The sequence below is a fragment of the Gallinula chloropus genome (genome assembly GCF_964237585.1).
Source record: "Gallinula chloropus genome assembly, chromosome: 7".
Classification (NCBI taxonomy): Eukaryota; Metazoa; Chordata; class Aves; order Gruiformes; family Rallidae; genus Gallinula; species Gallinula chloropus.
Genome location: NC_140092.1, coordinates 16,757,568 through 16,780,118, shown reverse-complemented (window position 1 = coordinate 16,780,118; position 22,551 = coordinate 16,757,568). Strand labels below are relative to the sequence as shown.

The following is a 22,551-nucleotide window of genomic DNA, read 5'->3' as shown; positions in this document are numbered from 1 at the left end:
TTGAACAGTTTACAAAATACTACCACTTAACTAAGGAAAAACATGTTCATTTCTTCTAAATATGAAATATGTATCAAGGCAGAATCCCAAGTTTGTTTTGTGGAAACTTTCTCTGGGTATATTAGATTTCATAATGGCTTAGTCTGTTAACTACGTGTCTGTTACAGGAGAGAAACATAATAATTGATTACCAAAAGGTTTTTTTTTTTTAAAAGCTTCCCCATTGTTACCATTAAACTAACATATCTTGAAATCATTTAATTTACAATAAGAGAAAGATGGTAATGTTAAAGCACTACTTTTTCAGAAAAAAAAATGAGTTAAAAAGAATGTGTTCTCCTTTCGGTACTGAGAGTTTCTGGGATTTTTTTTGCTAACAAGAAGATGATCTACTTGAGCCTCCTTAAGTATTTTAGAAGCACATCTGTAACAAGTTGGGTAATGTGTGAGTTATATTAATCTAAACCTATTTTCCCAGTTTTAACAATTTCAGTACATTGTTTAAATCATACAGTTTAACAGTTAGCAAGCACAGGAGGAAATTAAACATGTTTCAATAGCTCCTTCAGCACTGTCAAAATAAAGACTACTTAAATCTGTTTTCTCAATCCAGTCTGTAAAGGATTTGCAACAAGACATTGTAGGCCTGTTCTTTTCATTTAGCTTAAGTTAGGGAAGTAAAAAAAACCCCAAAGCTAGTGAATGTTATGATTGACAAGTAAATCCTGGGATGTATCTTTAAACTAAGAACAGTCTGAAGTGGATTAAGATCAGGTTAGTCTGGCAATTATGAAATATGATGACAATCAATTTACTTTCCTTATGTTTAGCATTCCATTTGTATCCTTCATATCCTCTGCCCTAGATTTTCATTCTTTGGTGAGAAAGCAGATAAAAAAGCAGGTGTATTTATGTCAGCTCTACTCAGATCTCCTCCTCTGAGGCTTGTATCGACATAACACTCATTAAAATGTATGAAATTCTCTGGGGAAATGGGACCTGCTGTGGTCCTACTTATGTAGCAAAAATCAGTACTATCTCCTCTTGAGTCAATGTAATTACTGTAGGATGAAGAATACAGCTTGGTGTTATTTCCCAAGCCTAAAACTGGCAAAGCTCTCTAGCATCTTTCACATTAGCATGATTATAATTTAGTATTCTCTCTCAGCAGCTTTCATTTTATGTGCATTGATAGTCTAGAAACAAATATATCTGATGAGTGCAAATGAATGAACAAATTTTGTGGACAATATAGTCTGTTCTATTTATTGGGAATACTCTATATCCAGTATAGTAGTTCATATGAATTTCAGATCTGTAATAACTGAATCCTGTTATGATCTAATATTGGTACAACGACTTACAATGTAAGAAATTAGTTGATAGTCCTGATTAGCTAACACAAAATATTAGATATATAGGAAATTCTGTTCTTATTTTTTCATAAAATGAAGAGAATAAATTATGTGATTGTCATTCTAGTTGTCTTTTGCTGGTGCTTAAAACAGAGAGAGAGTTCCATTATGTTATTTAGAACTTTATGAACTTTTTTGATATGACATTGGTAACAACCTCATCAGATAATTAGGCTTTTTATATTTTTCAAGAAAATATTTTGTTTTCAATGGTAAATTTGTAGGTAATTATTCTTTTCCTTACGTAATATTTTTAAAATAATGGGGCCTATAAACATTAAAAACTGTGCGTGTGCCGTAGAACTCTTCTGTTTGCTTTCCTTGTATCTGTTTTGTTGCCTGCACATCATTGCAAGCTCTGGTGTTCAAGAAATGTAAAGGTTGCTATGGGTGGAATGAGACAGAGACAGGAGTGCAGTTATACTGTAGTAACAGAGAATATCCTACTTGAGGTGTGTCATGGGGGCATGTCTTCAGGATATGTCATTAATCAACATTTCAAAAATTATTTACCACAAAAGTATTACAGATACAAAGTTCTTGAAAAAGTTAGTTAGAACCATGTACAAAGAAAGGACAAAGCAAATTAACAGCAGAGAAGCATATTAATTTGACTAAAGAAACAAGAGAAGGTCCTTAGAATAGAATATCAAGTTGCATTGTTTAGCTTTGATTTCTTTGATGTACTTAGATTCTTTGGCTCTGCATACTCCTCTGTCTCTCACCTGGAGAGATAGATTTGCTTGCAAATCTGTAGAAGAAATCTTTGTAATGAATGAAGTGGAGGCAGTACCAGTTGCTATGAAGGAAGTTTAGCCTTTAAAGCATAACAGTAATAATTTCTTGTTTGCCTGTGTCACATCAGAGAATAGAAGGGCTTAGGAATGGTGCTTGCTTTGGACTGTTGGAAACCTAACGTGCAAGACCTTGACCATGAAGAACTAATTCAGCAATATAAACTTGAAGAGGGGAGAAAAGGATCAATAGACTTGACTAAAATTACTAATATCTGACATCAAGAGCCTTCTAAGTTGTCTGGTCCATAACATTTTTTTCCTGGGGATTGTAGTTAGTGTAGATTAGTAAATTTTCATTACTTTCCAGAAAAAAACCCAAGCAATAACTGAATAACTCGTGTAGTCTAACAAGCCTTCTTTACTGATACACCTGGATTGGGGGGGGGTGAAAAAAAAGATGCCATGAATACAGCTCCAGGTCAGAATGTCTGCTGTGAGACATCACTGAGGTCACTGAGGAATTGTTCTTGTGACCTTGAAAATCAAAATGAATGACTAGCAGTCTATCCAGCACAGATGGACAGAAGGTCACAGTAACTGAGGCATGCAGTCCGGTGTGGCATAGCTGTTTCCCAAGGAGACCATGGAGCTTTATTCATTAGCCAGGGCTCAGGATTGGTTTCTGAATCACAATGAAGCCATTAGGTAGGCATTACATTTCATTTCTGAGGTTAAGAAATGCTTATAGATAAAAAAATTATATGACACAGCATGCTCAAGAGACAGGGAAAAAGAAAGATACCAGATAAGATTTTTTATTAGACCACAGTGTTATGACTGTAACTTTTCAGGCAGTAACAGCTGTTAATATGAAAGGTAGCTGCTGTCTTATCCTTCAGTTCTTTATGATGATCATGATATTTTTTCTGAGACTTCATTGCTCAAAATTCAGCAGTTGATGAAAAGGGAAAATCTGTCATTTCTGCATAGGACCTTTGAAATCTGGCTTTGTTCTGCAGCTTCTTAAAAAGATGCTTTCCATAAAGTCTACTTTGAGTTCCATTTTATTGGGAAACTGATCCATCATTTGCATGTCATCTGTTGGAGGAAAAATAAATTACAGCTGACCTCCTTTTTGTCCACTTAGGCAGCTGATAAGCAGTTTAAGACAATGTCTTTACTTGACAGGAAGAGAAAGATGAAGTCTATTACTACAGCTCAACTAACGTGCAACCATTTGGTACACAGTGTGACCTCCTCATTATCAGTGATGTGCCCATTTCTTCAGAGAGCAGAGTCCTAGGGACAGATCCTGCAGAAGAAATCTCAGTAGGTACATACCGGTTAGTTATAGCAGCGAACCAGCATTTTATTCCCTGTGCAACTGCCTCATACATTACATGTACTTTGGTGGGCTGCCTTGCTCTGTTTCATTAGGTTTTTTAAATGAACTTGGCCTCTTTGAGATTTCCTGCTGGGAACTGCTAGCAACCACCCACAGCACACACTGCCAAAATCTCAATTTAATAGCCTGAACAGTGTGACCATTTCTTAGATCTCATAACTGTCCATTTCAGACCTTTAAATAAAACATTAATTCCCCAATAGTGAACAGCAACTGGAAAATGATCAGTAAAACTGTTGGCAAAGCATTGCTTTGAACTGAATGAGCTTGGTGCCAGTTCCTTGGTTTTGTACCCAACACAATGAAGGCCAGCATGTTGTGTATTTCTGTCATCTGGACATGCCCAGCTGTTGCTGGAGACAAAAGTCCAAAATGGTTACAGCTATTTCTCAACTAATTAACTATCTGGGTTATGATTTACTGTCTACAGCTCTATAATTTACTGTCTCAGCTCTGTGTGAGCTCACATCTGAAGAGCAGTTGGATATAGTGTGCATGTATACATGAATAAAATGCATATGCTGCATGTGTTGTGTGGCTATTAGCAGACATTGATCAAGAGCAATTCAGTTCTCATTACTGAAGAGATTAAAAAAAAAGAGTTCATTGTTTTAAAGCATCAAACCATTTTCTTGGGTAACTTAAAATGTAAATTGTTCCTTCAGGGATTCAGTGCTATAAAAAAATCTTCCATAAGCTTAATTTAAGATTGAAGATATACAGTAATATTTTTTTCTGGAGGAAAGGATGAGAATCAAAGTGAATGGGAGCTTAACTCAGTGAGTGGACTCCATATCCTGTAATTAAGTGCTTGAATTCTCTACCATGCATTGGGAAGATGAAAGGATAGGATGAAAACATGGAAAGAGAACAATGTGACTCTTGAAGGTGATCCAAAACCCTCCCATACTAAGTGGAAGTCGTTGGCACCTAGAGCCAGTCCATGGGGAATTCTAACCAGAGGTCTACACCTACCTCTCTCATGGGCCTATGCACATGAGCCCAGGCTCATGTTGTCCTGTTGGGAAAAAAACTGTCAAAAAAGCATGTTAATACTACTCATGGTCATTTGAGTTGATAAAATTGGGAAGGCTTTTTGTGTAGAAGAGGTTCATTATGTAGTACACCTGTCAAGAAGTGAAGTTGTTATCACTAGTAAACTGTGAAAACAGAACAAAAAATGCTGTTGTTGGAAAGATATGTTGAAGAAGAAAAGAAGCATTTGGGAATATCAGTGAATGAAACAACTGACCTTATGGGCAGTCATGGCTGTAGCTATAACATGCAGTTTCAGAAAAAGAATGAAATAAGGTTGAGTGGGGAGAGGACAGAATCCAGTGGGTAATGTCAGTATTTTCATTTGCAGTATTTATTTTTCGACTGTATTAAACCAAGCTTTTTTCAAATGTCTTTCAAGAGTTTACCTGTCTTGTAATATATTGCCTGCTATTCTACTGAGTGTTATATATAAATAGCTAATAATTTTTACTTTAATTTTAAATCATTATTCATAGCTCTTTGGGACTGACATTTTCCAGACTTTTTCTATTTTTGTGTTGAGTGGAGGAGAAGAGAGGAGCCTTGGGAGGAGGAGAATGTGAAAAAAATCTGCATAGTTATTCTTGAGTTATGGAAAAAGATTATGTACTTTTCCAAAGAAGGAAAATAAAGCTCATTTTAACTTCTTGAAAACTACAGAAAAAACCCTACTGAAGCCTGAAACTTGAAACAAAATAGGCTTCTAAATCATAGAGATTCAAATCTCTATTGACAATCAAAACATCCAAGTAAAGCTATATATGAGTAAGCACAATTTCTGAGCATGATCAGTCACAGTAACTTAGATGTTAGCAAATCATATTACTACTGGTTTGTATTTGTGAAACCAGAGCACATTCATTCTTCTCATTTGGCCTAACTAAGGGACTCAAACAAAAAAAAATGGTTGAAATAATTTGCAGGTGGGAAATTTTCAGTTGCTTCTGTAAAATATAGGCAGTAATTTCCTCCAAATCCCAATGAATTATGAACATTTGCTGGTGGAAGAGCAGAAAACTTAACATGTAAAGATATAAAGCTCCCCTGTGTTCTTTCAGTAGGAGTTAGAGACAAAGATTTACTCACAGTTAGTGATAGTGAAGCCAAAACAACCCAGGCTAGATAAACAAGGATATGGTAAATCTCAAATGGTTTATTGAACCCTATTATATTTCAGGAATCTTACGAGTTTTTCTTGCTGGTTCTAGTTGCTATAGTTAAAGGTTACTTAGTGAAAAAGAAAATGATAAGACTTCCCCTTCTCAGCTATTCTAGTTCTCTTCTTACCTATCTATAAAACTTCCTACACAAAGTCACTTCAGATTGTAACTGGAAGTTTGGTTCTCCTGGTATCATTAGTTCTCTGTAGCTGTGATTGGTGAAGATTTCCTCCTGCCCAATCCTTGAATTTTAGATCAGTCAACTGATCCAATCAATAAGCAGAGTGCATGAAGGGATGAGAAGAGGGATTCAGTAACAGTAGTGGGAAGGGGGTCAGGATACTGAAGTAGGTATGGGCTGTGTGTGGTGCTGGAGTTGGTGTAGCAGTGGTTTTCACTAGGGAGAGAGTCTAGAGAGGTGGCAGGTTAACCTGTCCAAGGGGTGATCATGTCATTTTGGTAAATGCAATGACCAAACTGAAAATCAAGTTCTGGAGAGATGGGTGTTGTGTGGACTCAAGTGCCATCTGTCCCGAGCAGCTAGTGAAGGATCAAACTAATATGAAAGCCCAGGAAAACATGATAAATCAGCATGGAAAGAAAAATCTGTCTGATTTGCCTTGAGTTCAGAGTGTTTGTAGAGAACAAGAGGAGGTGAGATTCTTGCTAATGTGCTTCAGGTGTTGACCATCTATTTGGTCTGAGGGCCTGTAGATAGCAGTAAGGGTGAAAGAGAATAAAAGGAGTTGAAAGGACAAGTAGAAAACTCTCTTCTTTCCATCTGGAGCCCAGCTGGAGGAAGTTATGTTTTAGGACTTTTCTTGGGATTTTGGCTAAGAAAAGGCTGTTGTGCTTGTGTCCCATTGTTGAAAGGACAAATATTCTTCAATCCCTTGTTTTTACTTATTTGTCTTGACATAATGTGAGAGGAGTGCTTAAATATAGCTGTTAGGAGTAGACAACAACCAAAGCTATTGAGTGTTGCCGTGGTGTTTAAAAATGGGAGAACTTATATTCTGAGGGGTTTATTTTAATTATTTGTAATCAAATCTACCTGAACTGAATTTATTATGATTGTTAAACTCCTTTACATAACTAGCTGGTGACAAAATTTGCTTTTGCTATTTACCAAAAATTTATTATATTGTGCTACAGGGTAGAGCTTCTCTTCTAGCATTAAATATGACTCTAATACTTTTGGTTAAAGTTGTGATGGTATTTCAGTAGGTAACTAAGTTGTATGTCCTATATGTTTGAGATACCTCCTTTATTATTTAGATTAACTAAATATTTCAACAGTAGCCACAGGGTAAAGCTAGATTCTCTTACTATTTATCTTGAATTCCATGATTGTTATGGGGTGCCTCTCTTTAGTGTTATGCAGCTGTTGTGGACTATGTTTACTTGCAACTGTTCAACACCTAGAACTAAGGAAAGTCTGTGTTTTTCTATGATATAATAAATGAACAAAAGAAGTAAATACACCAAGTGCCTAAAATTCTGGCTATAACTATATATTTAAAATCCAGTATCAGAGAAGAATGGCATGGACCTGTGTTTACCAGTGGTAGTTAAATTGCATAATCCTATATTGAGAAAACAAAACCTCTTTCTATTGTAAACATTAGTGAATATAAAATGTATTAAAAATGTATTAGGTCCCTTGAAGCTTCAGAATTATCCCTCTGAAGATAGTGGGTAGCACTATGAAAATAAGTGATGATGCAATTTAAAAAGAGGAAAAAAAATAGTATGGCCGATCTTGTTAACACTGATAGAATGAATGCATTTTGAGGCTCCCAAACTAACACTCTATAGTTCTAAACATGTAAGAGTTCAGTAACCTACTAAAAGTACGATTAAAACATTTTTAGTTCACGGAAGTGTTTATTTGTTCATTTATGTTTATTCATCCTATAGTAGTCATAGCTTTTGTTTTGATGTGCTACTGTTATTTTGTTGCTACATGGAATTCTTAAGTTTAGTTTTCTTTAATTTTAACTTTGAAATAAATATTAATTGTTTCATCTGTGCCATTATATTTACTATTAAACCTTCCAAAACAAATTGGTAACACTTGTCTTTCCAGGTGATGGTAATTTTAGTGTTTGTTTTCCTTTCTTCCAGGGGTTTTAGAAAAAACATGCTTTTATTCAAATGGAAGTGAGGTCCTGACAGTTAATGGTGACATTGAAACATCTGATGTTCTTTTGCCAAACATGGCTCAAAACAGTTCCAAGACTGATCCTACAATGGATCTCAACACACAGCCCTCTTCCTGGACCACCATGCCTTTATCCCACCTTGACCATATGAACGAGAACTCTAATATATTTAGAGAAACTTTCCAGGAGAATTCATTTGCTCTTGCAACTCAGGCCACAGTGCTCAGTCCTCACCCTACGTATGAGGCTGCTTTGGCAGAGGGCTCTGAAGACAGCACTCAGCTGTTTGCCACTGCGGAGGATACAACTTTGTGGTCTATGGATGCGTCCTTTAACAACACTGAGAGGATGACCACTCTGCCAGTATTAAGTCCTACCCGTCCATCTGTGTCACAGAAAATGGATCAGAAAAAAAGTAAGTTTGTGTTTTATTTGGCTCCATAATTCTGACTCAAAAAGTACTGAGTGTACTGTTGGCATGCTTCCCAATGTGTTCCCATGAGTTCTGAGGAATGTGTCCCTTTTGAGAATTGATTTTGTTGGCATGTTCTATGTTGAGAGCAACTGGTTTCTTATCAGAACACTTGATCGACCCTGTTAAGGAAGATGCAGTAAATTCTTTCAGGTATGAATGTTTACAATAGATTCTACAATTGGTGCTAATAATGTGTTCTTACCAAGGCTGAAAATGAGTTACTGTAAACTATTCAGTTTGTAGATTGAATTTTCTGTTTCCTTAAAGTCATGTATGTTGCAAGTACCTCCCTGAACTTGGGATGTAATTACAGTTACAACTTTTCCTATGTTAATGGATAAATTATTCTCGATGTAGTGATAAAGTTCCAGTGGTGTTTCTAAAGACTATAAGCAAAATGTCTAGTGAGAATAATAACAATTAGCTGTGATCAGGTTTTTTAAATGTTTGACTATGAAACTAGGTGCATTTCATTAGTGCCATGGCAATTTTATTGTTTCATCATGTCAGTGGGAGTGAAAGATTCCCTGCTACTGTTTTGCTAACAAATGGAACAATAGGATACCATATTAAAATGAATTTGTTTCCCTTGAATTGTGTATCCTTTGCTCTTGATCCCACCAGAGCATGAAGCAAAGCTTATTCCAGATCGAGAGATCTGAAATAGATAAAAGGAGCTAATCAGTGCCATAAAGTGGCACACTATTAAATGTATCTTTTGAAATGTCTGTAAAATGAAAATGAAGAGATGGTACCTGACAGAGGTGATCCCTTATGAAAGGTCTTTGAATTGTGTGTTATTTTGAGGAGCAGGTCTGTGTGTCATTACTCTGTTGGATTCTGCACTCAGTTTGTTGCAAGACCTGATGTTAGTTATCCAAATTTTTTACGCCTGTTTTTCTTAAGCATTCTCTCTTCAGGAGTTTGTGTCCCCCCTGTGTAATCAGAAAGGCAGATAAACATAAGGAAACATCTCTGTTGTGTCTTTTTCTTGTTCTTTCCAAAGTGAAGTAAAAGTGAGGAAAACTTTTGAGTAAGACTTTATTTTTTTAAAGCTTGGTATACGGAATTTGGTCTCAGAGTAGCTAAGTGCTCCCAAGGCTGTCCAAGGCATGGAGGAGTAGAAAGCAGGATTTTGAGAAGTACACAGGACTCCTCAGTACCACACTTGTACTGGGCTTTGCAAAATTAACTCTTTACACCTATATTTAGTCTCTTGGAGAGAAATCTAAGGTAATAGAACATGGTCTGATGTCCACAGGAAGTTCTTAAGTATTCTAATGTGGAGGAAGATGGGGAATGGGGGAACTGAGACATGAGATATAAGTAAGTTTTGGAATAGTGAGACTGGAATAGCCTTATGGAGTAAAAAGTATATTTGTTTTTATACAAGTAAAACTTCATACCCACATGGGAATGGTGGTAATAGATAAAATTAAGTCTCTCTTGCTTTGTGTCTGGATCCAGTTGTGGACATTAACATGTGCCGAAAGAATAACAGACTAGGAGTAGCATACAGACAGACTTCAGCATTATGTGTTAGCAATTTCCAGTGATCTGCAGTGAGTCCTGATGAGAGTTCTTCCATTAATTTATGCAATCACTTTTGAACCCATGTGAGATGGATGGATGTTTGAGCTTTTTAGGGATATCTTTCAAGGAAATTAATCTCCCAATACAGTGAGAGGCTGTTCCATCATCACAAATGCACACTAGCAGATCACCTATCAGTACAGGTTTCATCTGATTCAGATATGGGCAGGTGAATGCATTTTTGTTGATTTAGTAAGCATGCATAGCTTGGAATTTAATGCTGATTTTATACAGGGAGTTAAAAGACAAATGATATGTCACACAACATAGAGACTGCCAGTGCAAAATGAACCAGACAAAATACTCTGAAGACATTGAATTGGCATTCCTGTGGCTGTAATGTTTTTGGACTGGTGTTAGTATCCTTAGTGCTGGATTTGCTTGCTGGTGAACCACAGTTTCAATAAAAGGCATTAGAAAATATTAATAAGAGAAACTGTAACCACTGAGAGTATACGGTATTCACTTAAGACTTTAAAATAGCGGGACATTGCTGAGTTACTAACTGAAGAGGAAAACAATTCGGCACGTACAACATCAATTATTTAAGTAGTCCTTCAAGCAGAAGACAGTTCTTTTGGCATAAATTCTAGTAAAGAATAGTTTACTGGGTAAATGGAAATTCATGATACAGTAAGGAATAGATGAATTTTATTTTCATTTTACAAGGCAAAACAATGCCTCAAACGTCTACTAGAAACTTATTTGAAGGAGTCAGTGAAATGTTGGTTAATGCAACAATTATGGTTTTTCAAAAGGCTGTTAACAAGAGTTTTCACTGAGAAATCCTAAAGAGACTTTTCTCACAGATTAATTGCTCATTAAAAGACCGAAGGAAAAATAAGAATGAATGGCTAGGCTTCACAGTGAATCAGGTTACCGATAGTCTTACAGGTTTTTTTTGATCTGGGAAAGCAGTGAATATTCCAGTAACATAATTTGTGCTAATACAGAATTATCTTTCCAAAATGACTAGCTGGGAATCAGATAAAGGTCTCCTAGTGGAGAGATGGACTGATAAAATGTTTAGATGATTTTACATGAATAGGTGCAAAAGAATGCTTGAGGGTGGGGAACAACCCTAACTATGTAGCACAATTCTAGGCTCTCAGCTAGCTTTGTCACCAAACTCCCAACCTGACAGCTTGCTGCAGACAGCATTTTGGCTCTGTGGCTGTCAAGAAGGGAAGTAGAGTTTTCTTTTGTTTGAAATCTGCAAGGAACAAAAGAGAAAATCTCATTACATGAGTGTATAAATTCAGAGGGTAATAGTGGAAGTGGAAAATGCAAATAGTAGGCACCCAGGCCAGTAGAGACATGGAGTGACTTAGACATGATGAGGCACTAAATAGGAGGAAGCCACTGTGGTTGTGGTATGTAACTGTACCATTTTGAGAGTCCTGGAGAAGCAGAATAGGCATTATATACTGATATAGCATTATATCAGTAGGTGTGTTCCCCTTTGTTGTCAGACAGTAAACCAAAAAGGGAGACATAGCTGTTTATTCACATAATATGTAGCCACATCAAGGAACTCATTGCTACAGAATGATGAGAAAACCAGAAAGTATGAAAATGCTTGGGGAACTTCATGAGGAGTTGGTCTGTTGGGAGTTTTTAAACACAGTAGTCCAGTTACAGCCTCTGTCTGGTGAAGGTTCGAGATTTTAGGTTACCAGAAGTAGTTGTTGTATATTCCTACATGGATGTTTCTTACATTTGTCCTAAATTCTTAGACATTTTCTTGAATGTATAATGCTGGCCCCTACCAAAGGCCAACTTCTGAGTTAAGTGTATCCCGTGTTAGCTCTCTGTTGGAAAGCAAGTGGGGGAACACGTTTTTCCTGTGGAGGGATTTGAGTTTGTGTGGGTTCATGTTTAAATGTTTTCTGAAGGCATAGGCCATGGTCTGAAGTCACTAGGATGGCTCATTGGAGAGTTTGCTGATAGCAAAAACATCAGGAAGCGAGTCTTGGGTGAACCAATAGTTTCAGTAGTATATATTCATGGGATTTAGAAGTCAATGCTTAACAAAGAAAGAACCCATGTACTCAATAGTAATTATCTTAAAGAAAAAAGGATGTTTTTCCAAGATAAGTATCAGTACAGTTTTACTGGTTCATTTTTCTTTCTGCAGCAAAAGTAGGCTGCAGTTAGGCAGTAAGTTGGGAGACTGACCAGGAGAGATCTCAAGTGTATGACACTGAGAGGGATGTTTTCATTTCAAATGAAGCAGGCTCTCTTTTGTAATACTGCTCATTTGGGGAGACAGGAAGAAGGAGAGTGAGCAAGAGTTGACATTCTTCCTAGAAAAACATCCTATAAACTAATGGAATACGGGCTAGGACAAGAGGTATTAGTGTCTGATTGCTTCCACCCACTGATGTTTATGCGTATGAGTACTTAATATCCCTTTTTTCATTGCCAAGTCTCTCATGCTTGCCTCCTAGCAGACAACCTAGTAACCTCTCTGCCATGTCACCGAAAGAACCGTTTCAGTTTTTCAGTGAGACAGTGTCGGGGTCCTAAACGTTAACGTGAAAGTTAACGTCCTACACGGCACGAGAAGCAACGTGCCCACGCACGATCTTCTGCCGTACCTTTCAGTGCCTGGCATCTCCCCCCTCGCCCCCCAGCAGGCTCCAACCCCGTGAGGAGCCGAGACAAGACCGGTTCCTCGGCACAGACCGAGAAGCCGCAGCAGGTCTCTACGGAGCCGAGACGGCTCCAGCGGCTTTGCGGCTGCCGCTGAGCGACATCGGCTCCAGCCGCTGCGCCGCCGCCCCGGTGCCACGGGAGGGCGCTGCTGCCGCTACCGGCGGCCCCGGCCCGCGGGCGCTCCCGGGGTGAAGGCGGCGGACACCGGGGGAGCAAGAGGCAGGGGTCGGCCTCGTTTGCTTTGAGAGGATGGGAAGCGGCAGCCGCAAGGAAGGAGAAGGAGGTACCCCCGTGTGTGAGCGGGAGGTGGCGATGCTGGTAGAAGAGGCGGCCTGCGGAGCGGCACGGCTGCGCGATTCCAGGCTAGCCCTTTCATTGGGAAAAGGGAGGTGTGTTTTCTGGCGCTGTAGTTGGTACGAAAAGGCATATATCCAGCATGGACGCGGATGTGGTCCTGTTAAGCTCCCCCCCACGCTTGCACAACTGTGCAGGAGGGCAAAAAACCACAATGATCCTAAGAAGTTGCTTGGAAAAATGAAGTGGGAAAGTGCCTTTGCAAAAGTGAGTCGCTGTATCAGACTTGTTCAGCATTTCAAAAAACATAGTGTTTGTTTCCAGCTTTCACTCCCTTCCTAAATAACAAATATTCTTCCGAAGTAGAGGACTCCTGGGTCTTTTCACATTTCATGCACATTTTGAAACTCAGATTTGTTGGCAATCTGCTGCTCAGCTTAGAGTTTATCCTAATGCTTTCTATTGTCATTAAACTATGTTTAATTTTTACATGAAATAAATCTCTTTGCCTCTACACAGCATTTCTTTCTTTGGTGTTTTGCCAATACTAGAACCCCCAGGATGTCAAGCAGTGATCTAATAAATCACTTTGTCTTCTAGCTCAATTTATGCTTAATTACTTGTACAAATTGGAATAGACCCAATTACATAAGGAATAATAGCAGCAGTAGACCCAGGGCAGATCTTTAGGGATACTGTTGTCGGGGGGGGGGGGGGGGGAATAGAAAAAGTTAAATTAGAATTTTCACCTGAAAGGAACATGTCTTTGGTTTGGCATAGAATAGCTTAATCATTGGTCTCCTAAATCCCAGGCCAGGACTTTAGTCACTCAGCTGTGTTTTTTTCCATGCAAATGCAAGCAGGAGTGGACTAATACAGTAACTATTAATTTTGTGGTGTTTGAGTTAATGCTTAAGAGTGTTTTCTCTTCTAGCAGTAGTTTCTATTTGTTTATGTCACCTCTACCTACATTTTATCTCAAAATTAAAGAAACAAAGTGAAAAAAGTGACCCTAAATTTTTTCTGTATAGTCCTCATTAAAAAAATGCGGTTTTTTGCTAAGTCAAAGCAATCACTAGAGCCATTCAGGTTTTCTTGTCTCACAGAAATCTAAATTTGCAACTGACATGGCAAAATTAGTGACTTAGGGTGAATTTTTACTAAATTAGATAACCAGAACCTGGTTTCATCAGTTTGCCTATTCTACCATTGATGTTTTGTATGGGGACATGTATATAGCTTGGCAAAGAAACCAGATGTATTAGCTGGAATCCAAAACATTCTTAAAAGTCTATATAGAATATATAGACTATATAGAATATAGAGAGATTTTTCATTATAACTTCTGTTTATAAGGCAAAAAAATATATACTGGCTTTTATCATCTAATGTATTGCTGCTCTTAGGTAACTGTAAGTTTGCCAAAAACTTCAAATACTTGTGTGAGAATTGTAATGAAGTTGCTAATACTTTCATATATTTACCTCTAGCTAAACTTGTGATTTAAATTCCCTTGAATAAGTGAATGGCTCCTTATTGCAAATATTTTGCTTGGAGATTAGCATCTGTCCAAATGCTGTCTGATGAAGCAATGTTCTGTATACAATATCTAACAGACCTCAAGTATCTGTTGGGATTTATACTGTAATGAGTACTAAGAATAACCATCAACACCCCCTCCCCCCCAGTTCCATATATCTTTAGCCTTTCAGCAGCATGATTTACTTTAGAGTGGGAGATCGCCTCCATGGAAATAATTACAAAGTTAGCTTTGTTCTACTCTTTAAATGACTGTGTGTGCTTCTGGAGTTATGGATGTGTGTACCTTTAAAACTTTAAAGAACACAAGCAAGTGTTTGTTGTCAAAAATGAAACCATTAACTGACTACCAGGCTAAGCAAGAAGTCATCTGCCCAGCTGGCATGAGGTTTTCAAGGATGAGAACAATGAAAAAAGGCCTGTCTTAAGATAACTAGTGGAGAATTGCAGCCACTGACTTTTTCAGACCCATCAGCTTCTCAGAAATTATTTAAAAACTATTTTGTGTGGTTATTTCAACCAAAACATGATGTTAAAACATGTTTTTTTCTACATTGTGATTGGCCACTTTGTTTCAAAGGTATACCTTACATCTGGTGGCAGCATGTGATTTTATATTTGATTAAAGTTGATCTGCTTTATGCTTCTGCATGTTCTGTTATGGATTATATTAGATAGAGTGCAGCCAGGTGTGAGTATAAAGCCATCATTAATATAAAATGCTAAGATCTAAATTCTTGTCCAGAGGTTGAAAGGTTAAAGTATTGATATAACAGAAAGTGATTGACTGTCATCTTTCACAATTGAGTGAAATGCAAGAACAACATAAAGAATACTGTGAATTGAAGTTTTAGAGATGGGAGTTTGAGAAAGTGGTAAATATCTCACTACAGTTAAAAATTAATGTAGACACTATCCATACATAAAATCTTTCTCACCTTTATTATGACTGATAATTTTAAAAATCCTAATGATATTCTCCAATGAAACAAGCCAGCAGAAGTTCAGACTAGAAATGAGGAGAAGCTTTTTCACTGAATGGGTAGTGCTGCATTAAAACTTGTTGCCCACAGAGGATGCGAGATCTCCATCCTTGGGTGTTTCCAAACTCAGCCAGAGTCATGGATGGTAGTGTGCTGGTGGCAGTCTCAGTTGGGACAGCAGGTTGGCTAGGAACCTCCGGAGGAATATTTCAACAGTTATTTCTATGATCATAAAATATTTGCACATAGGGAGTAGAACATAAGCATCTTGCATGGCTGAAAGAGCTTTAACATTAGAGCTTGTTTAACGGTATTTGAGAAAATTTTGTCCTAATTTTCAGAGGGAAACTTGTTTCTTTCTAAGTAACCATCATAGGTAAGAAACCAAGAAGCTATAAAAGAGAACATTGAAGGAAAATATCTTATTTTTTTAGTGGAATTATCTGAAAGAAATAAATAGACTTTCTATTTTGGGGAGAGCAATTGAAGTACAAGGGTTCAGGAATCTCAGTTTGCACAAGCAACTTGCAAGCATCGTGTGCATAAGATTTGAATGCAACTTGAAAAGATGTAGAGTTATCGACAACATCATCATAGTTCTGTTACGCTCTGAAACACCTCTATTTATATATAATCTTTTTAACATTTAAAAAAAAAAAAAGGAGGTGTGGGGGTTGACCTTTAAGTTTGCCAACATTCTTCTTTGTTCACACAACAATCAAATAGTGCAACTGGAAGTCTGGGTAGTAACTCCGTTAGTGTAGGTAGGTAGCCTTGTCTGTGAACAGAAGCATTCTGGTGGCAGGAACAGTGTTAGGCCACTACAGAATATTTAAAAAATATGACACTCTAAAGAAAATTCCAGTGATGTAGATGGGAAAGTCAGTAGCAGGCCCTGAGAATAAAGAAAGGGCCCAGGAATTTGTATATCATGCCAAATATCCTGTCAAATTCCAAAGATCTAGGCTACAGTATTTCTGGATAACCAAAATGATCTTTTATAGTGACTACCTATCTGTAATGAAACAAGCACATGCATTCCTCTGATAAAATGTTGTGGGAATTTTCCATAGGGAAAATAGTAATTTCTTAGACTGATCAGTCCTTAGTTAACCAGGGCTTTAAAGATCAGTGTCCACATCTTAAGCTGCTATGTAGGAAACTGTAGTTTGCAAAATATGTTTCCTGTAGTGTTTTGCTTGATAAGTGTTGTGCTGTCTTCTGCTTTTACTTTCTAGACAGGTTTCAGAGGGAGGGGTGTGGTGTGTTAATTTTGTCTGTAAGTGAGGTAGGCATGAATTATTATTGTGAGATTAGACTTGGAAAAAATCATCCTAATTTCTTATTGAAAGCTGCTCTAGAAAGATAATTAACCAGAGACAACTGGGACAGCTTAGGCACAGATTATTTCTATGCTGACCTATTCATAACCTGTTGTGTATCTCAACTATTGGAAATGTTTTACAAACCACTGTGGTGTTTTGTTTTGAACATAACAGTATTGATGCATAATTAAATGTTGTCAATCAAACTAGCATTCATTTTCACTTATTGAAAACATGTTTGTCAAAAAAACCCCCACAACAACAAACCAAACACAAAACCCCAAGCAGCCACAAACATCTGGATGCCTGTCTGGGTCCTGTGGAAGCTACCATTTTTTAATTCCCTCTCCTTTTTATTTTGACAAAAGCCATGGAAAATAGTCTCTAATGATAGATCTAATCTTAAAATTAATTTCATTTTGTGCCTTCTGTTTAATAAAACTATGTCTCCAATTTGATTAAAGAATCCTATAATTACGAAATGACTAATCAAAGTACCAAATCTGGAATATAGGCCTGCTCACACCTCATAGGAGGTAGGTGTTCAGCCTCAGCTTTGGCTAAGGAGTTTACCTGCTCTCAGATAGGCCTGCCCAAGGGATTAAAGAAGGAAGTACGTACCTCAGACAAGAAGGGTAGCATCTGGAAGTGCCTTGGTGAAAGAATTGGGGCTCCAAAAAATGAGGTGTCTTGATGAAGACTCCAGCCTTCTACAATATTCATTTGTCCAGGGAATAACAGAGAGTTAGAATTTATGACTGCATTAAGCTCTGAGCAAGAAGTGTCTGGTGCAGACTGAATGTGGTGTTGCACAGTACAGCAGCTGGTACAGATTGCCCTGAACTTATTTAAGATAACACTTCAGCTCTGTCCTAAAATGAGTTATATTTCCCCCATGGCTAATCACCCCTCTGTGACCTGGGAGATAATGAAATGGTTTTCTCTCTACTGCAGGTGGTCAGTAGCCTTATCACCTCTCCCTTTGGTACCTGTGGAGCACAAGGGGGAGTTGAGAATCATTCATTCTTTTCAAATTGTATAATTCATTAGCTGAATGAAGTTAAATGTGGAACAATTGTTTTTAGCTCGTCTTGGGAGCCTGACTTCTATTTCAAATCTGCAGATGGGGTTCAAAAGCTGGTTTCCCTCTTCCGACATGAGCTATTATGAGTCATCTGGGCTTCATTTAGAGGTTAGTGGTGCTGAGAGGGTGTCCCCATTACCTTTGCTCAGAGTCTTACAGTGCTGTACACTTCTTTTTATGCGCTGGTGTTTGCTGTCTCCTTGATGAGCTGACTCAGCTCTAACTTTGGCTGAATTAGTTCTTGGCTGGTTTGGAGAAAAAGTTTTCTAAAGGAAATGGCAAGGGCACATTGTTAGATGAAGCAGTATTGCACCATTGCATCAATTCAATTGTCTTGTGAAATGTTTTTCTAACTGTGTCAGTTGACCTAAGAAAAGTCATGACCTTCTGTGAGGGACTTACTGGACAGTGTCTTGCTTATGTCTTTAGGGTACTTTGGCTGTTACTGAAACATGAGTGTGAGCCCTCAGGAGACATGAATTTGTTAAATGTCTACCCACATGTAAATGTAATAAACATAATGCTACTCTTGAGGATCTGTATTTGTGCTGTATTGAAGCTGCAGTAAGACACTCCTGGAAAGCCTTTCTTTAGGGATGAAGACGTTACATTTACTGTGTAAAGTGCTTCTGATAAACCAGATTTCTGGGATCGTTTGAGCCCATAATTTCCTAAAATTAAAGCTATTAGTGCTTTTACTTAAGTGCTTCTTAATCCTTGTTTCATTTTGCAGCGTACTGTAGAGAATCTTAGTTCTAGCAAGGGAGAAAGTTTTATTTTTGACAGATTGATGGGAAGCTTCTTTTTACACTCTTTTCTGTCCCTTTGTCATGTTTGTAACTCAGTGCTGGAGGTATAGCTGTTTGCACACGCTTTTTCTTTTGCATTGGCTACAGACACAGTGTTTACCAAAAATTTATTGACTGTGGTAGTAGTCTTGAGACAGAATTATTTGTCAGCTCCTCAATGAAATTTTGGTCTTGTCAAGAGAGACTGTTGGAAATGGTGACCTGACTGTTGACAGTTGCTTGTAATATTGTGCTTTTACAACAGTGTAGAGTTAACTATTTGCACTGTATTTTCCTTCACTTCCTGAATGCTTAACGGAGAGTTTTAGGTATGAGCTTCCAATTTCCATGGTGCAACTAAACCATAGTCAGTTGCAAAGGAAATCAGAAATGTTGTGGAAGTGATGATTCTATCACTGGTGAACTTATTCCTATGCTAGATGGGAATTCATCTGTTCTGGTTTTGGCGGTTTTAGAAGGGCAAAAGATCAAGTCAGCGTGGATGTTACAAAATATGTGTTTTGTTTTGTTTTTCTCTGAAATTTAGCTTTCAAAACACTTAAGATGACTCCAAGCAAAATGCTTTGAATGTCAAACTGGAATTAACCATAGGTTGGTTCTTATAGAAGCAAGCCTACAAAGGATGTGCTGAACAAGGTCAATTAGCTAAACTTTTGTTTTAGTTTTCAGAGGCATCAGGAACTCATGTTATCAATTTTGCCTGTGGTATTTTTAGCATTTTTAATGGAGTCCAGCGCAACACAGTTATTTGACAACCCAAACTTACATGCAAATTACTGAAGTAGTGTCTTCTTTCAGCAGTTTAAAAAGGAGTGATCTCAATTCGAGCAAAAGATCTTACAAACCTAGTGGCTTTGAAGACATCTTGAGCTGTCCCAGCCCTTGAATGTTGTACATACTTTCCAAATATAAATCTCATGACTGATCTTGTTCTTTCTTTTTCTGTGCTCTTACACACATGAAAGGTTTGGTACCTTTTGGCACAGATAAGGATTTACTTACCTACTAGTGATAAAATATATTCGAAGTCAAGTTATGTAGCACTTGCTACTATCTTTATGTAATTTCTGGATAATAACTAGTTTCACATGTTAGTTCTACTTAACATAGGGTCTATTGTGACACAAACACTTTTATTTTCAAAGTAGATGTTTAAGCTGACTGGAGAATATTGTTGTGGATTGACCTTGGCTGCCAGATGCCCACACAGTCACTCTCATTCCACTTTCTCAACTGCACAGAGGGAGAAAATAAGATGTAAAACTTCATGGGCTGAGATAAAGACAGGGAGATCACTCACTTATTACCGTAATGGGCAAAACAGACTTGACTTGGGGAAAATGAATCGAATATATTAAAAATAGAGTTGGATGGTGAGAAACAAAGACAAAAAATTTAAAAACCTTCCCTCACCTCATCCTTCTTCCAAGGCTCAACTTCACTCTATTCCTAACTCTTCTTCTTTCTCCCCACTGTGAGCGACACAGTGGGGAATGGGGTTTGTTGTTGGTCTGTAGCAGTTCCTCTCTGCTGCTTCTTCCTCCTCACACCTCTTTTCTGTCCCAGACTGGGGTCTCTCCTGTTGGCTGCACTCCATCCAGAATAGCTCTTGTGGGTTCTCTGCATGGGCTGCAGTCCCTTAAGATAAGCCTGTTTCAGTGTGAGTCCTTGCTGACAAGACCTTGTTTCAAAGTACTGAAAGTGTATTCTCTTTTTCATGACAATGTTTTATAGAAAAAACAGTTTGCTAAAATTAAATTTGTGAGATTTTTTTGACAGATCTTCATGTTTTAGAAGAAAAATGACCTATCTGTTTTAAAATATATGCAGTGTGGGAAGAAGTTTGTGGATATTTGAGTTCTGGTAATCTAGTGAATAACAAATCAAAATGGATGGCTCATGAAGCATGATTAATGTTCTAAGCAATATGATATGGCTCTAGAATATTTTCTCCCTCCACAGGCACTTCTGTTGACTTGCTCATTAGAGTGACCAATTGAATCATCAGAACAACCTAAGATTGGGAGTATCTGTCCCTCTTATTTGGTTGTGATAGGGCAACCCCTTACAGTTTTAGCATTTCTTTAATGGAGAGCAGATGTAAGTAAGAGACAAACTGAACACTGATCTTGTGACTGCTTTTGGCAAATAACCTGTGTTGTAGTTTGTATCAGATTAGATAAAGGTAGCTGTAGAAGAATTTACTCCTTGGTAAATTTCCATCTTTCAGAGGTGGAACTTAAATTCCATCTCTGGAATTAGATTAATTTAAATTTTCAAACTATAGCTTTTTATGCTACATTTTTAGAAAGAATATATATAGTGAAGGAACGCTTTAGTTATGTAAGGGGACCTTGGGTTTAGTTGTAAGACAATAGAAAATGGTCTCTGGTGTACATCAGTGAAGAAACCTTTGGGCTATTTGGTAAATAGCTGGGGTGAGATTGTAAAAGTAAATCATCACTGTGACATAATGTCCAAGGACATTGTTTTAGCAGGTAGAAATCAAGTGCTGTAACTGCCTTAGGGATGTTACAAAATTGTGATAAGGCATGAGAAACACAGCTGGGGGAAAGGAGGCGTGTGCAAGAATCCATAAAAATGTGGCCTCTATTATGAAAACGCTTGAGAACTTGTGCTCTAAGAAAGCATCACTTAACTACATTTGTATTACTTGTTCTATGCCCAAGTTTACATGCTTGTGTTGCTATACAACAGGATGAGAGCACCAAATGCATTGGTTACACAGGAGCTGCTAAAAGTTCTAAAGACTGAAACTTCAGAAATAAATGCTTTTGAACCATCAGAATCATATAAAGTAAGCCTCTTATTGACTACAAATACTGATTTTTGCATGTGATTGCTCTTAAAATTACTCCTATCCAGATATCCTGAAATACTTAATACAGTTGCAGAAGTGAATTGTGTCTATTTTCCTAGCAGAAGTTTTGAGCTGATCAAAGGCAGATTACATGTATTATCTACACGATGTTCTTCTTTACACATCAGTTTGAGTAGAAGTTTGAAATACTGTTTTGATTTTATGCCAATGTACATCAATAGATACAAAAGGAATATGTGCAATTGGAAACAATCCTAACAGGAACCAGGGATGAGTAAATGGTGTTCAGTTGTTCTTCATTCATTGTGTTACTTTAATTTCTTTCACACCACTTTCCTTGTCATGGAGAATTCAGAATGTGTCTTTAGGAAGGTTTTGTTTGTTTGTTTTTGTTTTTCAATTTTTATTTGTCTAGTATTATGATATCTTCTTGGCTCACATTAAATCTTAAGGAGCCACAGAGGTCAAGAGACACATTTCTGAAAAGGGAAGGCAACTGTTCAGAACACTTGAACATATGCTAAATCAATCCCTATCCAGAAAGCACTTCAGCACATGCCTAAAAGATGCTTTTAGTACTGTTGATTTGAATGGTGTCCGCTGTTGCTCAGTTCTGAAAAAAATGTCTGTTTAGTCTATGGCTACCTTTTTATCCCCACATGTAATGATATGAAGAGTTTTAAGCAGTTTCTCCAACACAATACCAAATTTAGGAATTACCTTAATGACCCATGGTCTGCCAGAGAGAGTCTGGAACCTGTGACCTCTGATTTGAGGCATCCAATTAATGATTATTGGAGTAGTGAACCTCTAATTAGATGAAGCTTTAATTTCAGACTTTGGGCATTATGTATGTTCAATACCTTTCTGAACTAGATGTTCCATTTTGGATATCAAATGAAAGAGAGTATATCTTGATATGGCAGTCTCCAATATGTGCTTCAAAATATACAGGCAAATAAAGATAAGAACACTTTTTTTTTTAAATTTGTAATGATTTCATTAACATGTATAAATTTGAACTTCATA

The 22,551-nt window shown here is 37.5% G+C and overlaps 1 protein-coding gene across 1 annotated transcript in view; it reads left to right on the top strand.

Annotated features, from left to right (window-relative positions):
* CORIN (corin, serine peptidase) overlaps positions 1-22,551 on the top strand; it is a gene marked incomplete at its 5' end in the record, with an annotated part of 115,056 nt that overhangs the window by 16,724 nt on the left and 75,781 nt on the right. The window contains one exon of the mRNA XM_084266622.1: positions 7,883-8,335. Coding sequence (XP_084122748.1) covers positions 7,883-8,335 — 453 coding nt within the window. The remainder of the gene's footprint in view (positions 1-7,882; positions 8,336-22,551) is intronic.